Genomic DNA, 21,102 nt, shown 5'->3' on the forward strand with positions numbered 1-21,102 from the left:
AATGTGATTTAACAAGCCCTGCTGGCACCACCATTAGCCAGACAGAATGATCTGTCACTACTGTCGGTGTTATTTCACTGGATGGTGTCCTCCAGTTAACTAACAAGGCTCCTCAATTACTCAAACCCCTCTCAGTCTATTTCATTTTTGATCATAATTACCCAGGTCTAACATATTACAGGTCTGTACCCACTCAGTCATTGCCCCCCCACCCCCACCCCATCATAATAGCAATTGGCTGTAATGTTCTTACAAAGAAATGCTTTGTGTACATAATTCTGTAATGGATTCTACTAGCTGAGTCATGAGAATCAATAACAATAAGGTTTTTTTCATGTTCATATTTTTTTGCAAGTTTGGGTGAATTGATTTCACTGTTATATCACTGAGGGCAACTTAAAAGGACCTTTGGAATATTTGCCCTTTCTCAAGTTCAGCCTCTCTCTACATACCCCCCCTTTTCACATAGCAGCATTACACCTTTATAGATACGGTATATATTTTCCTTTCCCTCTCTTCTCAGTCTCTTTCATCTTAACCTTTTGTGCAGGTGATCCCAGCTTGATGCTCAATTAGGTTTCCACGGAAACCTCACCTCAAGTGACTATCCATCCATTCCCTGGCTCTCTAAGACACCAATCAGGCTCTCAGTGGCGGCGCCTAATACCATCACAACTCTTTCCCTCTGCTGTCCATTTCTCTCTGTCTCTCTCTCTTTCTTTCTCTCTCTCTCTGTCTCTCTCTCTGTCTCTGTCTCTCTCTCTCTTAAACCCCGGTGAAGGTGTCGGTGCATGTGGCGATGTCCTCCCGGACGGAGAGCGCCCGTGGCTGACCGGGCCGGTGGCCGCACCGGTGCAGCAGGAAGAGGCGGTGAGCGGCGGCGCGGTACTTCTTGGACATGAGGTTGTAGAGGACCGGGTTGATGGAGGCGCTCAGGTAGCACAGCACCATGGAGGCCACGTTGAAGTTCTGACTCAGGCGCGCCTCGTAGTAGTCGTTGGCGTAAGTGAAGAGGTTGCGGCCAATGTGATAGGGCAGCCAGCAGATGGCGAAGGCAAGCACCACCACGGCTGGAAAGGGACGGAGAGAAGATGGAGAGAGAGGAAGGAGAGAACATGTAAACAAGGTAGGAGGTAGGAGGATGGAACACAGGAACAGAAACCGTTTTTTTGTAAAACTATTTCAACTGTTGGTTCCTCAAACTGCGTTGTCAGCTGTTTCAACTGCTAGTTCCAAAACCTAAATTACTCTCCATCTATATCTAACTTTCACTCTGAACCTATACCTTTAATTCTGATGTAGACCAAACAAGTTTTTCTTTTAAGACACTAAATCGTACCACCAATTCCAGCCTCTCACCCTCACGACAAGTAACAAGTTATACCTTCCACCTGTGACTGAGCAAATCCAGGCATTGGGGGTGAGTGGGTTTTGTAGAGTCTGGCAAGTCTGCGTGCTGATTGTATGGAGCTGTTGTCATCTCCAGCAGGAGGTTAGTGATTTAGTGACTCCATCTCCAGATTTCTACCCCTGCACTTGGATTAGGGCTCAGGCATTCCGGAGCATGGAAGCATGGAAATTCCTATTAGGGACTGATTTACGAGACCAACACCATACACCCCCCCACCACAGACACACAGACACACACACACACACACACACACACACACACACACAGCCCTACCCCCACAACCACAATTCAATCTGAGACTTAACAAATGTGGCATGGCGGCCTTGTTCTGCATGTCAGCCTAATGACCGACATTAATGTAATAGAAGATATGGTGAATTAAATATTTACAGACGGCAGAACTATGAGCTTTTGTCTGTTACTGTAAGGAAACCCCAGGGCCACAAATCAGCTGGCTAATCCGGTTGGTGCCAAATAAACCAGATGTTTATAGAGTGACAACTGAAGAGGAGGTTTTAGGGGAATAGGGCAGACATCTTGGTCTGTTTAGCGGCGATGTCTGCAGATAAAAAAAAAAACAATCAAAAATCATCAAAATGCGAAATGGAAAGTAGTGGAAGATAATCCTTAACTATGATCCACTCCGGAACTCTTTCATATGTTCTTTTAACATGGAAGATAATCCTTAATTATGATATACTCTGGAACTGTTTCTTATGTTCTTTTAACACGTAAAGAGGTAAAGGTTGGCCTTTGGGTTGACAGCGTGTATGTTGTAGGCGTTGTGGGAGCGCAGTACACGTGCACGAAGAAGAAACAGATGTGCTGCTCTCCTACGCTCTCTACACACCAAGTTACAGATTTAATTAAAGCAATATCCCACTTGTGTCAACGCTTTCACACATTCATTCATATGCAAAGGAGATCCACGCACACACACACACACACACACACTCTCTCTCTCTCCCACACACACACACACAATATTTCTAGGTGCTACAAACATATACCTCTATATGTACATGGCACCTATATATATGTGGTGCACACACCTCTATTTTTTGGGTAGCTAAGAATAAGTGACGGGTGTGTGGAGCTACAGTTGCTATTGGATGTTATTATGTCTTTTCAGCCTCAACTCTTAATTTAGTGTGAATATCCATTTCAATTATCACCCGAAAATGTGTTACGATTCATAATAAATTTCACATACTCTGTCTCAATTTCTCCCTCGCTCTCTCTCAAACACACACACTTGCTCACCTCCCAGGGTATTTCATTTATTCATTCATTCATCCATTCACTCACTCATTTATTTCTTTCTATTTTACTTTCTTTCTATTTGCACATCAATGAACAATAGTGTGCCACCTGTTAAAGCAACACCAAAGAACTTTTCATCTGTCGCACGCACTATTTGTTTATCCAGCACCGGCTTTGCAAATAACAATGTCCACAGACAAGGTAGAATAAGTTGCATGATGTTATGAAAGTACGATGTATTGCGACATCAGATGCAAGTCAAATTTGTAGTTTCTCATGTCTCATTCCATCGAACTACAGATCCGCTACCCGATGCAGCAAACTTACATAGTGCGGTAATAGCCGATAGAGGGCCGCGAAGCGAATGCAGAAAGTGCCGTTCACCCTGTTACGAGTTGATGAACCACTGAAACGATTTTGGAAACATTATTTTAAGGTACAAAAAACTCTTTGGTGTTGCTTTAATGAGTGTGATCAAGGCCGTAGCCATGATGTCAACATTGGGGGGGACCAAATCTGTGGTGCGGTGTGAATTTCAATAACAGAATTTCAATACATTTCCTGCCATGCAAAAATATTATTAAAATCACAAACAAGTCATTAGTTAAGTCAGTCAATTAGGATATACCAAACTTTTGACGGACATAGGCACGGAAGGATTATGAACCCCTGGGCATAGATGCAAAAAACCCTCCCCTGTTAAGATAGGGGGGCCCGGGGGCATACTTCCCCGGAAGACTTTAAAAAAAAAAAAAGACCCTTTATTATACCCTTTATATTATGACGACTTGTGAGTTTTGTGGAAATAGAAGAGAAGGGCGGAGAAGCAACTTCACACAGTCTTAGGCTTCAGGGCCCCTTGAGCTCTTGGGCCCAGTAGGCCCATTCAATAATCCATCCCTGGATATAGACCTGTGGTATGACTCCATTTGTCTCCAAAATGTATATTTTAAAAGAAAATACAAACTAGAGTATCTTTGATAACCTCTATATTACACTGAATGCTTACTCATAGGTTTGGACCTAGCCCAATCATATTTTGTATTTTGATTTTATTATTCTGGCGGCTAATCACACAATTTTAAGGTTGTTTGAAAGGGATGGGATTCAATATAGGCTACTAAGACAGGTCCCTCTTCTGTCTGACTCACCTCAAGTTACCCTATGCATTATAGGCTGGTTTCTGAAAGAAATTACGCTTTGTGTTAAAATGTAGAAACACAGCCTTTATTTGGTGAATGGAGGTGGAAATTCCTTTCTTTGGTTAATGTCCGCGATTCACATTAACTGTAGGCTATCACCGCCATTGTAAAAGTTTTTTCAACTTTTTGCCGTCGCCACATTTGAGTGCTACGTTTTGCATGCATGGATGCGCGATTGAGTGCGCATCTAAATGTAACATGTAAGATGCAACAGCCATTTCTAAGAGGCTTATAAACCGGTTCATTTCTGACATTACTACTAGCATATGAATGCATTATTTATGTTGTAAGACATGTGAAAGAAATGAATGACACAGGCACGCAAATTCAAATAAAAGGACACTACGTTTCACTTTCGCTATCATTGCGAGAAAATAGGCTACAATATGGAAAATGCTTCAAAGTTACCTTCGAGTCTGATCAGCTTAAAAAATTAATGGGGTTTCCTTAGACAGTGCTACACCTTCCCAACACGTTTTGTGAGAATTGTACCGGTATCTTTTGCGATATTGTTGACAGCCTGCACCGCAGTAGGGTGCAGAAAGCTTTTGATAGCGCACGCCTCAAACGATAAACGCAAAACCTCCAGGACAAACCACTCACAGTGTACTCTCGGAAACCATGAATAGGTCACTAATTTGTGTGTTATTTACGTTTGATTGCATTTCAGATGGTGGGACTTGTTGGTTTCCTGTAGTAGCCTATAGCGTTTTTTTCTTTATTTTTTTGTATGTCCGAATATTGGGGGGGACATTTTGGTCACATCTGAATATTGGGGGGGACACGTCCCCCCCAAAGTCTATGGTGACTACGGCCCTGAGTGTGATGGCATTTTCCTGTAAGCAGTGTTTTTTCAGTACTTCTCACATTATGGCACACAGTGAATCTCTCATTCAGGGCCTGTCTCTCTCACGTATCGTTCATCTACGTCCATCCAGTGTTACCTCTACTCATCCACACACTTTCTCCCTACCTTCTTTAATGTCCTCCATCCATCCCTCCATCCACCCCTCCATCCATTCATCCCTCACTCACCGAGTATCTTGATGGTCTGCCGGTGTGACCTGGCCCTTACCGCTGCACACGGCCCTCGCAGCTCCTCCATCTTGCTCTTCCACAGCTTGCGCCCGATGGAGCCGTAGAGGAAGAGCAGGCACAGCATGGGCCCGAAGAAGTAGATGGTGGACACCCAGATCATGGTGTTGAGGAGGCCCGAGTCGATGGCGTAGCTGGTGGGCACGCACTGGCGCGTGCTGTCGTCTGCCAGTGTGGCGTTCTTGTACTCCACGCCGACCAGCAGCAGCATGGGCGAGGCCGAGAGCAGCGCGAACGCCCACAGCGCCAGGATGACCAGCTTCACGCGGCGCTTGGTCACCACCACTTTGGTGCGCAGCGGGTAGCAGATGGCCAGGTAGCGCTCCATGCTGAGCGCCGTGATGTGCAGGATGGTGGCGTACGTGCAGCCCTCGTTGATGTAGTGGTAGATGCGGCACACCAGCGGGCCGAACACCCACGGCTCGTACTTCCACACGCGGTAGAGGTCAAAGGGCAGGCTGAAGAAGATCAGCAGGTCGGACACGGCCATGCTGGACAGGTAGAGGTTGGTGGTGGTCTTCATGTCCTTGAAGCGCTGGATGATGAGGATGGTCATGGTGTTGCCCACCACACCAACCAGGAAGAGGAGCAGGCACACCACAGTGACCGGGATGAGAGTGGACGCAGGGAAGAGCGAGTCGACATAGTAATGATAGTCCGTGTAAGGGTCATCGATCATCCTGGCGGGGGATTGGTCCCCGACTCCGATGCTGGGATGCAGGTTCACCGGAATGCCACCGGGAGTGACGCGCACTCCCCCGTCTAGTCGCATACAGAGGACACCAGCGGAGCTGAAGCTGAAGCTTCTCCCTTCTCCTCTCTTGATCTTAAATCCCACTTTTTCAGAGCAGGCAGTCCTCCACACAAACTTTAAATGTGGTGCTCCAAGTCACAGGGAACCTCTAGACGTCCAACATCACCATCTACTGAAGAGACTCACTCAAAGGAATACCACACAATCTTCCTCTCTCCTTCCTCCTTCAGCTGAGATGCTGAATGGGACCTAGAGGAACCGACGGGGACACAGACAGTTCCGTGCAGACCTTCCTCAGTGGCTGGGTTTCAGGAGCTTGAGTAGGGAGCAGGTCACCTTCCAGTCTGAGCTCAGCAGCAGCAGCTGTGGAGTATGTGAGCGGCTCGCAGTGGACTTGCCTGTGCGCCGGGTCCATCAACAAGTCTAATTCTTAATCAAATAGAGCCACTGCTGGAGGAGGGGTAGGGGGGAGGAGGAGGAGAGAGGGGGAACAACCAAGCAGAACAGAGTGGGGGGTATGAGGGAGAGAGGGAGGAGGGGACAACAGAAGGGGTAAGAGCTTTTCTTCATGTATCCATCAAAAACCTATAGAATTACCCTATAGCATTATTCTTCAGATCTGGATTTCCAATTGAATTGAATTGGAAATAACACAAAATAACATTGACAATTTAAATAATATGATTCAAGCACAGCTCATACACTGTCACTTGCATGGCCGCAACCAGCTACAAGATAAAAAGCAATCTGCAAAGGGGGCAGCCATACATTTATTCCACATTGTTAAAACCACCATTAAAGCCATTATGAACTACTTAAATAACATATTTGTATTTATATAAGCCAAAGGAGCAGTCCTATTCTCCAGTAGTGGCATTATCAGCAGTGCACTATCAGCCTGCCACTGTTTGCCATCCTATATTCCCTGATGATGTGTGTACATGCACAATCTCTTCTGGAGATAAAACAAAACAAAAAAATGAACGCTGGACGCTTGCCAAGTGTCCTCTCCACTCCTCCCGTCACGCCTCGCTGGACGCGGGACAGTGGAGTGGCTCTCTCTTCCCTCCTCTGTGTCAACAGGTACACCGAAGGAGGACAGTGAGGCATTGACAACAAAAACAGACAAGGGGAGAAGTGTGGTCATATCTCTGGCTATTCTGGGAAGCGACCATTTGAAGGGGCTGTGAGGAGAGAGCTTCTCTCTGCGTCTCCGAGTGTGATCGGGTTCGCCAGGCCAAGCGGCTAGGGTTGCTCTTTACATATGAGAGCTCAAACAAACAGAATGTACGCAAACCAAAAAAAAAAAAAACAATGAACTCTGTCTCCATTATTCTGTCTCTTGCATGCAGTTGTCCCTTCCTGACAAACTTGTGTAACCTGGTGGGTCTGGGTCTGTTTGGAGTTTACCTAAAGAACATGTCTAACCAGCTCTTTGTGGCCATGTTGTCTTGTTTGTTTCTCAGGGGTGGGGGTGGGACTTCATCTCTGACAGCACTGGACTGGTCCACCATTCTCAAGCAAACAAAGTCTTTGTAAGTGGGGGGAAAGGAGAAAAGAATCAGAAAGACAAAAAAAAAAGCATCACCCCTCAAACAATCCTTCGCTTAGGCTTAGAGAGGCGAAATAGGAGACCAAGGAGTGTAGAGGCCAAAGATGCAGTATTTAGCACCAGAACTCATTTGGGTCATTTGCTATTGACAGCACAGCAGCAGCAACCTGGCTAGCTGGGTGAGGAGCTGGCAAAGGAACATTGAGATTTGTAGCCAGGCAGGGAGAAGACATGGTGGTCACTCGTGTGACACAGAGGTCCATTTATTACGCTGATTGCTGCTGGCAGGCTTGACAGGACATACATCCTCAACAAGGATGTTTATATGAAAGTGGCGCGTCATGTCACTGTCCCGTTGGGCTGTTCAAATGAATTCTGCACTGATGCATTGGAAGAGATGACAGGTGCTTTGCAGAGGATAAAGAAAAGCACAGTGGTTACTTTCATTATGTTCAATGGTTATAAAAATGGCATGCCTTTTTTTCCCCTATATATTTTTATGACCGAAACTGACAAAGAAATATACAGTAAAAACATTAGAAAATATTTACTGTATAAACACAGTTACACCCACAGAACCCAAAATTAAACATTAAACAACTGGGACATTGCTGTTTTCTATCTTTCTTGGTATGTAATACCTTGTCTATAACTTGCATACTCTACAAAACCCAATAGAGGCTTTGACTGATCAAAACCATGAAACTGATTTAGAGTCAATTATTTATGATGGACTGATGAAGAAATATGTCGACAATGAAGAATTATAAATCTTTTATTGTGCATGGATCTTCTGTAGATATCATGGCTATACAGATACGCTTTAGATACATATTTATGATTATACATTTCTTTTATTTCATAACGAACAGTTTAAAGTGATATGTCTGGTATTATGTAGAGTATAACAAATCTCTCATTTTGGAATGTACGGTGTATGAGGTAACTGCAAACATTAAAATTACATAAAAATGGTCTCATTTTTTTGTGCATATTTTTTTTCTTTTTGTAGCTTCCTTTCTCCCACCAGCCAATAGTAGGGGGGTCTACCATGGTGAGGGGAGGTGCTAAAATGGCACATATGTTGCAATTACATTTTTTAAATCACTATCAAAAATAGGAATTTGAGACATTGCAGAATATCTAGAAGACCAAATCATGTAATTCTTTTGTTTTTTTTTAAATCATCCAAGACTTCTTGCAAAGTATCTGTTGTACTTGTTTTTAACTGTTGCAACAGCAATGGCCGTTCCCATAACCAAACACATCACAAAAACCCTACTAGCAGACTGCTACACTGTATGTGTTTTCCGCATTCGCAATCACTCACAAAGACTTAAACACAGAGAAAAGGCAAGTGTTAGATTTCACAGGAATTACATGACGAACAAGCACATGGTTTCACTGCTGTCTTTCTGATTTGCATTTCTGCACAACACATTTTTTTTTCCTTTTTTTAACGATTTTCTTTCTCTGGACAGAATTAACTTAAATTATCTTCCGATATAAAAAAATAAACCTCAAATGCATAGCCCTATCCCCCTCCGAACTCACCCCACCCATACCACCCTATGCCAACCAACAGGGGGACCAAAGGATTTCACAAAATGAATATTAAATTCTATAATTAGATGCTCTTGTAATTATCTTGTACAGTACATCAAAATTAATATTGCTAAAAAAAGTAAAATTAACATAATCAGTTTAAACTAAAGTTAAAAATAATAAATGAAAACTTAACCAAAAATGCTAGTTGATCTGAATTTAATCAGCGAGCTCCTGAAGTCATTTAGATTTGTCTTCTTCTTTTAATTATAACAGTTTCATATACCAGTTTCAAAGACTTTAATATAATCAATAGAACTACAATTTTTAAAACACCCAAGACAGAAATAGGACTTTGCACAATCCATCTGAGAGCAGTTCCAGCTATCGCATCACAAGCTGGTGATGCATTCAGTCAAGTTTCATCTCACATCCCTTCACTAAGGTGCAAATACCAAAGATGAGTTTCCGGAAAGCGTACTTTTTTTTCATATTCTTTTTTTCTCTTCCTTGAGCTGAGCAAATGTTTTGGAGCAAAGCAGCAGTTGTATAACTGTAAAAACAAGCTACAGTAACTACTTGATATTAAAAAATAAGTCTTCTAAAGTTCTCTTTTCTTGTTAGATTGGTTCTCATTTTTGATTTTTTTTATTGTTTGTGTTTGTTTGTTTGTTTTTGTCTATCCCCACTAAACCCCGTCATAGGTTATTCCCACTTTGGGAGTGACGGCCCTCCGTGTTTCTTCACTGTACAAAAATATACTAAACATTTATCTAGTCATTTTTGCATCCTTACACATTCGGAACATCAAAAAGGTCGGAAAGTGCTAAATGAACGTTCTACAACGCCTCGACGGGCCGTGCTGCGCCTCTTACGGGTTCCTTCCTGTTTGTGAACTCCTCTCCCAACATTTGGGGGTCATGACGTGGGGGAGGAAGAAAGGGGAAAGGGAGGTCGGGGGTTCACAAGTCCTTCTGGGGGCCGTCGGGCAACCCCGCGGCTTCTTTTTTTTCCCCGTCGTATGGGGTGGCTGTCTCGCGCATGTGCCTCGGAGATGACCGCTCCGAGAGTCTGCCAGCACAGTGCCCACAGTCCCTTCTGTCTCAGTCCCATACGGAAAAAAAAAACCCACAAACGCTTTCTCGAGAAAGGGGCAGCCAAGGCCAGTGGGCCAGGCCTACAAAACCGGTTGACCAATCAGAATTTCCCATACCGGAGCTAAAAAATACATATATATATAAATTACAAGATGCTTACATCTGCACATATATGGATATATACGTGACTGAAATATACGTAGTTAGGTGAATGAATGAGGAGATGAGATGGAGGAGATGAGATTCTGGAGCAGACAGTCATTCTCTGAACTGCTCTTACCCCCCACACACAACACACAGCCCTACTGAACCAATAGAGCTCCTCCGACAGTGTGAGAGAGAGAAAAGTGACAAGGGAGGGTGAAGGGAGAGATGGCGGGAGGGATAGATAGATGAGAAAGCAAGAGACACAAGAAAAGAGAGAGACCCCTTCTTTCCATTGTGGATGACTGAATCCCATGATGTAAAATAAGACAAAAAAATAAATAAAAAATAAAAAAGGAAAGTCAATGAATATAACGATAACAGTAAAGCAATAGAGAAATAAAGAGAAATTAAAAAAAAAAAAAAAAAAAAACTTAAAAAAAAAAACAAAGCCGTACAGACCATGTCGGATTGGGGAGGGGGTTTGCAGGGATTGTTTGTATGTATACATGGGGAGGGGTTTGTATGTATACATGTATATATTTATGTAGGGGTGTATCTGTGGTTTTTGTTTTCCTCTTTAGCACAATCCTTCACTTCTCCGTGGGCCAGTCTCTCACTTGATGACAAAGTACTGGATGACGAAGGCGATGAGGATGCCGCTGACGCCGAAAAGCAGGATGAAGATAAGCGTCAGCTGCTCGTCCGTCAGGCTACGCTTGGGCCGCCGCGACTCCGCTGCCCCCCGGGTGCCTGCCGCCGTGCCCGCCTCCGGGGGCGGCCGCTGGGGCGGCAGGAAGACGGTGGGACTGTAGGGGCCGGCCAGCTCGGGCGCGTCCTGGCACAGACGGTGGGCGCAGGCGCGGAAACGGTACTCGCTGGTGGCCTGGAGCCCCGACAGCATGTACGAGGACGCGCTGCCCTTATACACCTGAGATGGAGAGATCGAAGAGAAGAGGAGTATAAATGTGTGGCACTTCCAATACATCACTGTTCACATTTGAATAATACAATGATATCTTCACCCACACATGTCCCTATACAATATATTTATGCTAAAGGGCAATGTCCCTCCCTGAATGTCCCTCCCTGAAACACACAGAAGACAGATGAGGCATGAGACTGGCCAGTACTTTTCCATGGCACCCAACATCCAGAGAGAGAGAGAGACATAGACATAGAGAGAGAGAGAGAGAGAGAGAGAGAGAGAGAGAGAGAGAGAGAGAGAGAGAGAGAGAGAGAGAGAGAGAGAGAGAGAGAGAGAGAGAGAGAGAGAGAGAGTGAGAGAGTGAGTGATTGAGTGTGCGCAAGTTAGCAATAGCTGATGTCAGGAAGGATTTACTGAGGACACTGTTGTCGTCACAAACACAACACTCTGCTGGCCAATTCTTCAGGTGTGGTGCCACATGCGTACACACATACACACACACACACACACACATACACACACACACACACATGTGTACACAAACACACACAGACACACATGCACCTTTGTCCATGAGCCAAAATTACATACAGGGAAAGGAAAGTGAGGTTTGCAGAGTCTTAAAGCCAAAAAATACAAACATTTTACAGTGGCACACACAGACACACACAGACTTCAGGGATGACTCATACAGATGCAGCCTGGTGTGTGTGTGTGTGCGTGTGCGTGCGCACACGCTTGGCACCACCTGAGAGGAACAAAGTGTGCTGGAACTGAGGGTGGGGGAGGAGGGCAGGAGAGGGAGATGGTGAGAGGAGGAGAATACAGAGGAGACAGAGGGAGGGAGGGAGGGAGAGAGAGAGAGGGAACAAAAAGGAGAGGGGCGGAGGGCAAAGGGGGAACTCTGCGAGTAAACACTATACAGATCCACAGAGGATGCCACCCAAAGCAGGGGAGGAAAACCCCAAACATCTCACTCGAAATCAGCCAAAAACCCCCAAACACTCCACACCTGAGAGGGTAAACAAAAACAGTCTACTCTAGTTCAACACCCGGCTAATCAACAACTAAAACAAACTCTTGGGAGGTTTTGGGTGACTTAGTCTGGCTTAGTTTGGATAAACAAACTTAATCCAGGAGATCTAAAGTTTTGGCTTTTCCACAGAAAGTGATTTAAATTGGTGGTGGGATAATCTTCAGGATGTGAGGGCGGATCACTTAAATAGGTGCCGTAACTGACTCACATATCCATTTCAACTGATCTTTTAGGAGACCCTTTAACCCGACTCTGACCTCTGCACCTTACTAGCACGTCTCTCTAAAGCCACACCCATCCCACTACTGAAGGAAACGTGTGGACGTTTCTGTTAAAAGTCATGCAAACAATCCAGCCCAGTGTGTCACAGCAGTGGTAGGTTTGCAGAATTAACTTGAATGCAACAGTTTTTAACAAATTAGCGCAGCGTGGTTATGATGCTAACCAGATTTAAGCACAATTTAGCACAACTTGGAAAATTATTATGTGGTGGTCAATGTTGATATTGTGGTGGGCCGCCACAAATAAGTCAATGTATGGGAAACACTGCAGCCTTCTATCAGAAAGGTGAGCACCAGGACTGCACTAGCTGAAACTCTAGCTAACGGCTCTTTGAGCTCTTAGAGCTCTTTGCTGGGGCGAGCTATGGGGACATCCAGCCCTTTCTACCTGTGGCCGTAGCACACAGCTGTTGGGCGGCAGTTATGGGGGGATCGGAGATGAATGGCGCTGGAGATGGGCGCTGACGGTGTCAGGGAGGACCATGCAAAATACGCCCGGATATGATATTCATTATGCCAGCTTTATTTCATTCGCTGGGGCTCCCGTCCCGGGAGATTAGCATCACAGCGGCATGACAAAGCGCCACCACTAACCGCCATTAGTCCACATTAGCATCCAGCGGGGGCGCCAACACCTGCTGTCCCTCAACCCCCCAACCCCAAGCTAAGCAGTGATGGAGAGTGGCCTTCAGGGAGCGATGGAGACAGCGGTGAGGAGGATGATGGAGGACATAAAGGGTACCATAAAGGGTACCAGAGTTCACAAGACCAAAGATCTGAACAGAGGAAATGCAGCAGAGGGTATTTTGGGTACAGCGGGAGCTGCCTTGTTGTACTACATTTCTTCTTCAAGGGTCACAGAAAAGGGTAGCAGTGGACTATGGAACTGAGCTAACCCTGACTTGAATCTACGCCAAGACCAATGTCAAACTAAACTCTGATGCTGCTTGGATTGAACAGGGCGGGCAAGGGAAAGAATGACATCCCACACACATCGAATGGAAAAAAAAGGATAGTATAGAGCAGTGGTTCCCAAACTTTTCCACGACAAGGCCCCCCAAATACCACTAGGTTCTGGCCAAGGACCCCCTTGATGTGTTATTAAACCCCTTCGACAATACTACAGCAAATGTAAAAATACATTAAGCTAATCCTAATAATTATTTTAGCCACAAGCACTTCGCGATGGAGCATACAGTGTGTAAAAATTGCATTTGGGGCTTTCTGCTATATGAGAGCTATCACTCTACTATTATTCCCAGTCATTATCATGGAAAATATAATGTTCAGATATGTGCCACATTATTATAATGGCATTGTATAACAACCCTCATAGTAATAAGTATATTTTCAATATTTCAAATGTTGCTTTTATTTTTCCTTCCAACTTGCTGAGGCCCCCCTGGCACCCCCTCATGGCCCCGGCCCCCACTTTGAAAACCACTGGTATAGAGTGCGTGCAGTAGACACTGCTCTCTTGTACCATCTGTCTCAATTGGTGCACAGGGAACACAGGAAAACTCTTCAGCGCTCAAAACAGTAGTCTGACCATCATTAGTACTAATACTTGTATAATACCTTGGCTCACAGCATAAATAAATACATCACTGCCTTGGATAAATGCATTTGTGAAATCAAAATCACAGATCAAAATCAAAGACTCAAACATCATCCAGGTTACCTGTTTGAACTCAGAGTTTCCCAGCATGCTCTGCAGGGTGTAGCTGATGGGGTCTCCCTTCATGGGCGACAGCGCCTCCCAGCTGATCTCACAGGATTGGTCGCCCACACGCTCCACTTTAGGAGCTGAAACACAAAATTTGTCACGGTTACTCAGGTAACCTCGATTCTCTGAGGGAGTATGCAAGACGTCAGTACTTCAAGGATGGAACGCGTTATCCCGGAAGCCATTTGACCCGAAAGAAAACACTTTAACAGCATGAACAAAATACACAGAAACAAGTCTGTCTACATTCACATAAACATACACTTGTCTACTACTACTAGTCTGAGCACAAATACGGCACATGTGTAACAAGAAAGAACAAAGAACAGAAAGGGTTGGATAAGGGCAACGCTGAACGGCCGTTCTAAACAAAGTTCAAGTCCAGAGTTGTGAGGGGTTGCAGTAGCACAAGCTGTTTTCAGAATATCCTGTCCCTTGTCAAGCCATCAGCATGCCACAGCACACAAAACGCCGACCAGGTGTTTCATCAGCCACCCACATACAGTAATACACAAATGAGTCAGCCAGCTAGCATTATGTTCAACTGATGAATCAGGAATTGGAAACAACATACGGTAACACACACACACACACACACACACAGAGAGCTCTAAAGCTCTAAAATATGAAGTCCTAAGGGAGTGAACCCTTTAAAGTGCTGCAGCTGGCTGGTCTTTACAGCGACACTGAACATTTTCGAAAGCTGAGAAACATCTGACTCTTAAAAAAAGGCTTTTAAAAATCAGCGAACCAACCACAATGACATGAAAAAATGGTTGTAAAAAGCAGTCGGAACTAGCACAAATGAAATGCTAGTTCAGGGATTTGTTTTCTAGCTGAGAATGGCAGCAGTCAGATGTTACATTAAACCATAGATAGAAGATCACTATGCCATGTTGGGGACCAATACAGACAAATGAACAAACAAACAAACCAAAAGCTATCCATAGGTTACCATCAATGCTGTGTTGCATGATTGCAACATGAACGTAGCATGAGCAGCTTTGAAATTAACAGCACAAAGTTTTTTGGAATCACTTCTCTTACCAGGGCTGAATCTGGTACACTCACAGACGACATAAGTCAGTATAGTAAAAAATCTTAAACATGAACAACAGACACACCTGCGTGTGCGTGAGTGTGAGTGTGAGTGTGTGTGTGGTGGTAGCGTTTACCTTTGAGGGCGGCGGGGGGCGAGCGGAGAGTGGTGAACGTGTAAACATTGGAGAAGGGGCCCTCCCCCGCCTCATTAAAGGCTTGGATGCGGAACGTGTAAGAGGTAGATTCATTCAGCCTCTGCACTTTATGAGTGTGGCATGGTCCTTTATACAAGGATGCAAATCTGGAGAGAGAGAGAGAGAGAGAGAGAGAGAGAGAGAGAGAAAGAATTACAAAACATGCCCTCAATACAGTGCTAATGCACAGCACTTAAGAAGTAATTTTAACATTTAATGACTGAAGTAATTTTTTACATTTAATGAATAAAACATGTGAATGCGTACACACATACACACACACTCTTGTATAGAGATATCGTACACATACTACAGGACACGGACGGACGGACGGACGGACACACACACACACCTTCCATTCTTGTCCTCCATTTGTAGGTGGTACTGCAGGGCGTCGGAGGTGGTGGCCTTGGCGGGGCCGTCGCCCCACTTGAGTCGGAGGGTCTGGTGACTGAAGGCGGTGCACTCCAGGCGGGGTGGGAGCGGCGGCAGGGGCTTGGTCTTCAGCTTGAAGGTGTGGCTGAAGGGGCCCGCGCCCAGACTGTTCAGGGCCTGGATCCGCACCCTGCAGAGGGACAGAGGGAGCACAGGGCCACATCAGCGCTTTATCACTATTGTAGATAGGCTTTCTCAAGTCTGCATGCATGCATGCATACACACAGAGGTCCTAGATGTTGGGTCTTATGTGTGTGATTATAAGTGTGTGTGTGTGTGTGTGTGTGTGTGTGTGTGTGTGTGTGTGTGAACTGGTGAATGAGAGTGTGTCTGTGCGTGCGTGCGTGCGTGTGTATCTGACTGTACCTGTAGGTGGTGTCTGGCTGCAGGTTCTGGAGGATGTACTGTATCTGGTGATGGACTGTGTGTGTGTGTGTGTATCTGACTGTACCTGTAGGTGGTGTCTGGCTGCAGGTTCTGGAGGATGCATCTGGTGATGGACTGTGTGTGTGTGTGTGTGTGTGTGTGTGTGTGTGTGTGTGTGTGTGTGTGTGTGTGTGTGTGTGTGTGTGTATCTGACTGTACCTGTAGGTGGTGTCTGGCTGCAGGTTCTGGAGGATGTATCTGGTGACGGCTGCGGTGAGGACTGGCTGCCTCTCCCCAAGGTCGATCAGGTAGGAGGTGATCTCGCTTCCGTGGTCGCACGGCGCCTCCCACCGCAAGCCCAGGCAGGTGGAGGGCGAGTGGAGGAGCACAGGGGACTCCTCTTCGTCATCCTCGTCTTCGTCGTCCTCCTCCTCGTCATCCTCGCTGATGCGGCGCCGCGGCCTGGCTGGCTGCTCCACCACCATCTCGGTCTCCCGCAGGGCGTGGACCACGCTGACTGCTGCCGGCACCGAGCAGGGCGTCTGACACAACACTACCTCGCTGAAAGGGCCCGCTCCCGCCACATTCAATGCCTACACACAGACACACACACACACACACACACACACACACACACACACACACACACACACACACAGACACACACAGACACACACAGACACACACAGACACACACAGACACACCATAACTTCATGAATTAATTCAGTCAAAAAATCCACCATTATACTGATATGAAACAGTAACAGTTTAAACAGTAATTCCCAAGTATTAACCATATTGTGTATAAATCACACCCATGTGTTTTATGCAAATAATAAAATAAAAAAAACAGTATATTGACTGCATCCATGTATTACTTTCTAATGAATCAGAATCAGATAGTGATTTAATAAGATATAAGACGAAAATAACTACATTCCCATGTACAGCCTGCGCCTGTGTATTAACCTCATAGCTGAAGAAATTTAGCAAAATCAAAGCATAAACCTCGGTTAATAATTGAGAAATACATAACTTTAATACATAATACATAATAATTATTAATATTTATTTTAGATATATATATTTATATATATTTAACATACAATTTCATTTTTTTTTTTGTTCTTTTGTTTCCACTAGCAGAGATCAGGAACCTTCTCTCACCACTAGGTGGAGGTAATGGTTTAGAAATCCAGTGCCATCCCACCCTTATTGAAATGCAGTGCTGATGGTTTTTTAAAACATTATACTTCACAGCTGACAGGTAAAATATAGGTGACACAGGGATATGATGATATGTCTTTTTTTCATTGAGAAGGCGGACAGGCCATGGCAAATAAAATCAGGAGTGTACTCAACCAGCTGACAACCTCTCAGCGGAGAGGGGCACAGAAAACTGTCGGCATGTTGGAGCCGTGTGTGTGTGTGTGTGTGTGTGTGTGTGTGTGTGTGTCCCACCTGCACTCGGCAGAAGTAGTTGGTGGCAGGTAGGAGGCCCTTCATTTCATGGCTGAGAGCTGGTCCTGAGTAGCACACCTGCATACTTCCCTCAGCTGCACCCCACTCCAGGCGGAACTCTGTTACTGGAGCACCGTTGCTGGGGGGAGCCTAGAGAGAGGAGCAACAACAAAGGCAGGAAAAATATATATGAACATATAACAAAGAAGTAACTACAAACATTTGGGCCTCCACTGACCTCACAACAAATAGCATAAATAATTTAATTTAATTTATTTATTAATTTAATGAACTATGAGGCACATCTGTATAGCTTGCTTTACTGGTTTGGTATAGTAACCACACTCAATTAAAATTGACCATCACATTCAAGGTATATCATGCATCTTCAACCACCACACACATAAGTACATGAGGGCATATACAGCATTTGTGAAAAAGTTGTATCTTTAACATTATTGTGTCTATATAATTTGATTTGTCTAAATACATACAAAAGCATTCTTTTATAAAGCCCTTTGCCAGTTCAAATGTGCCTACACCATCTGCACAGTGCTGTGTGTGGAGTGCGCGAGCCAGAACGCAGTGGTGTCTCACCTCCCAGCTGACCACAGCACAGGACGGGGATCTGCAGGTGACGTGGGGCGCTCGGCACTGCTCTGGGGCCCCCGGGCCTGTGGTGGCGTCTGACCGCTCCGAGAAGGGACCGTACTGCCAACAAACACACACACACACAGATAAGTGAGTGAAGTACTAGACAAACTACAGCATAAATCCTGATAATAATGAAAAAAATAAAAACCACACACATACACACACAGATATTATACAAACATGCAGTAATAACCTAGTCTCAGACAAATTAATGAAATCACAAAATTACAAAGACCCACACAAAACGATTCCTTACCCTGAACATGCTGTACAAAAAAACACAAACACAATCTATTCTTTATCAATAAATTCTCACACACACACACACACACACACACACATACACACACACACCCCTGTTGTGGCCCTTACCCCTGCTTTGTTGGCCGCTCGGACCCTGAAGCTGTAGGTGCGCCCGGGCAGCAGGCTGCTAACGGTGCAGTCCAGCTCAGAGCCCTGGTACACCTCCCGGCCCTCCTCCGACTGGGCTGCACACACCTCCACACTGTAGCCACACACCGCACTGCCACCATCCACCTGGGGAGGGCCTGAGAGAGGGGGGGAGAGAGAGAGAGAGAGAGAGAGAGAGAGAGAGAGAGAGAGAATCAGAGAATTGCGCACATACACACACAAACACAGTACAGGTATACACCATCTTGTCCAAATACCTTTTTACAGTCAAGTGTTTATGACAATGAGCTCCTATAGAGAGCACCATAGGCTTACATAGAGGGCACCATAGGCTTACATATAAATACATACAGCGCACAAGGCCCCCTTTCAATCACACACATGAACACTGACACAGACAGACAGACAGACAGACAGACAGACAGACAGACAGACACAGTGGATGGCAGAACTCACTCCAGCGCAGCTGCAGCTCTCGTGCTTTGGGTCGACCCGCCACTCTGGGGGGCTGACATGGACCAGGGGGGACGGCTGGAGTCTGTACCTGCAGGGGCTCCGACAGCTGTAACACACACACACACACACACACACACACACACACACAGGATCAATTGAGTTGTCTAACCCAGGCTGTCCCCCTTACTGACTTTCCCAGCATTGTGTGGCTGATTCGCAGACAAAATCCAATCATGCCAGCAATGTCTGTGCCAAAACCTGGCATATCCGTCAATTTGCTTGAGTGTGTGACAACGCTCTGAGTCATACAGGTTTGGAAGCAGCTACACAACACCGCCCCCCCCCCTCCCCACAACCCCAAATCAGCTCATCTTTTTCAATCCTGTTAGTTAGTGTGCAGATGAGCTTGCTCCCCTTCACTGTCAGTCTCTTCGAAATCAGGCACCACATGAGCCATCACTCACGTTAGGTCTCAGAAAGAGCGAGAAAGAGGAAGAGAGAGAGAGAGAGAGAGAGAGAGAGAGAGCGTGCAAGAACGAGAGCAAGAGTGAGAGCGAGAGAGAACTCCTCACAAGGCCGTCACTAGCGTGAGTCACGCTGCTATTCCGGCGTGGCCCAGGCGCATAAATGCATGAGACAGCAGCCTGGACAGGCTGCCAAAGCAGCCGCTGCGGCTCCCGATTCCACCCGCCGCATTTATGAACTGGAAAGCAGGAAAGCCCAGGATTGTGTTCGCGGCTGCCTCCCAATTCACCAAATCCGCAGCTCCAGACACCGTGCCAAACTATCGTGTACACACAAACACACACACAGGCAAGAGTAGCGACAGCATATGGGTTGGAAACGGAAAGGGGGGCTGTTTACATTTGGCTGTAGTCTTTTCGCTCGACTGTGACTGTCCCGCGAGACCTTTTTTTACTGTCTATGCTTCAGACTCAAATATCGAGCGGTAGTTTATACACGGTTAAGAGGTATCTGAAAAAATAGTTCCACAATAGCAAAAAACACGGATTGAAATCATACATTGCGCCTATATATTTGTTTTTAATCATCAACGAACACCACTAACCACTCGGTGAGTTGCACAGTTTTGAAAACGAACCTTAAGGTTTGTTCGATTCTGAACGAGTCAACATTTCTGTGTCCACCACTCTAGTTCATCCAAAACAAACCAGAAAAGGGACTCAAAGTGCGAAATACCGGAATTATCCTTTAAGGACACACCAGTCATGCACCTCTCATGGGCTCTGGCGGGTGTGGGGGGGGATAGGGACGCAGGCAGGCAAGCGGAAACAAGAGAGGAAACAAGCTCCCCTGCAGAGCCATCATCTACAACCCCAATCATCTCTACGCACTTTTATTCATCATAATGCTACCCACACCATGCTACACTGTGCTACAAGGGCACTCAATATGAATTTCCTTTTTTACAACTCAGTATAACCTCTACGTTTGGGCAGCTACAGTTGCTCTGGTCTGTCATAAGCTAAACAGTGAAAACATTTGTTTATAACACGGCACGTCCATCTGTCATTGGGTTCATTTCACTGACCCACACTGGTTGTTACAATCGGCTATACTTTACGCATCAAAGGTAACGACATCATACAGTGTGTGGGGAGTTTCCACAGGCTCTGGGTATTTATAGCCTCCTCCCAGCTGTAGCTGGGTGGCCTGACCACGGCGCCCAGACTCCTGTTAACATAAGCATTTGGGATTGCTTACATAAGGGTGATATTTAGGCGTTTGGATCCCGAGCGAAGTGGGAAGCAAACAGAGATGAGAAGGTCAGGTCGTTTTTATGAGGTCCTCGTGAAGGTTTTACAGTAGCCACGCGCGGCCGCCAAGTGAGAAGGCAAAAAAACGCGCAGGGCTGCAAAGGCTGCAGGGCTGCAAGGGAGTCGTTTATGAGTCAATAAGGCTGCGCGCATCGTGGTGTAAAAGACTGCTGAGCCCACGGATGACTCGATAAATGGCCATTTTTACTGTGAGTAAGAGGTAGTGACCAAGTAGGAGAAATGGGACAGAGACGGAGTATATAACAACGAG

At 45.6% G+C, this 21,102-nt stretch overlaps 2 protein-coding genes across 3 annotated transcripts in view; both read right to left on the reverse strand.

The window, feature by feature from the left end:
* Positions 1-253: 253 nt before the first annotated feature.
* Positions 254-5,793, reverse strand: mlnr (motilin receptor). Its single transcript, XM_076282279.1, has 2 exons — positions 4,912-5,793; positions 254-1,070 (listed from the first exon to the last, which is right to left on the reverse strand). The coding sequence occupies exons 1-2, from the start codon at positions 5,741-5,743 to the stop codon at positions 766-768; spliced, it is 1,137 nt and encodes a 378-aa protein (XP_076138394.1). The 5' UTR covers positions 5,744-5,793; the 3' UTR covers positions 254-765.
* A 2,243-nt stretch (positions 5,794-8,036) lies between these two features.
* The window catches only part of fndc3a (fibronectin type III domain containing 3A), a 64,503-nt gene continuing 51,437 nt past the window's right edge, over positions 8,037-21,102 (reverse strand). For both annotated transcript variants that reach the window (XM_076282280.1, XM_076282281.1), the window contains 9 exons: positions 19,054-19,159; positions 18,559-18,734; positions 18,130-18,243; positions 17,533-17,682; positions 16,290-16,663; positions 15,622-15,834; positions 15,210-15,376; positions 13,990-14,114; positions 8,037-10,994 (listed from right to left, as the gene is read on the reverse strand). In XM_076282280.1, coding sequence (XP_076138395.1) covers positions 10,680-10,994; positions 13,990-14,114; positions 15,210-15,376; positions 15,622-15,834; positions 16,290-16,663; positions 17,533-17,682; positions 18,130-18,243; positions 18,559-18,734; positions 19,054-19,159 — 1,740 coding nt within the window. In that variant the 3' untranslated portion in view covers positions 8,037-10,679. The remainder of the gene's footprint in view (positions 10,995-13,989; positions 14,115-15,209; positions 15,377-15,621; positions 15,835-16,289; positions 16,664-17,532; positions 17,683-18,129; positions 18,244-18,558; positions 18,735-19,053; positions 19,160-21,102) is intronic.

The sequence above is a fragment of the Alosa pseudoharengus genome, unplaced genomic scaffold, assembly GCF_046254945.1.
Source record: "Alosa pseudoharengus isolate Yale_2024_CS ecotype anadromous, Long Island Sound unplaced genomic scaffold, YU_APseudo_1.1 YU_APseudo_1.1_scf_13, whole genome shotgun sequence".
Lineage (NCBI taxonomy): Eukaryota > Metazoa > Chordata > Actinopteri > Clupeiformes > Clupeidae > Alosa > Alosa pseudoharengus.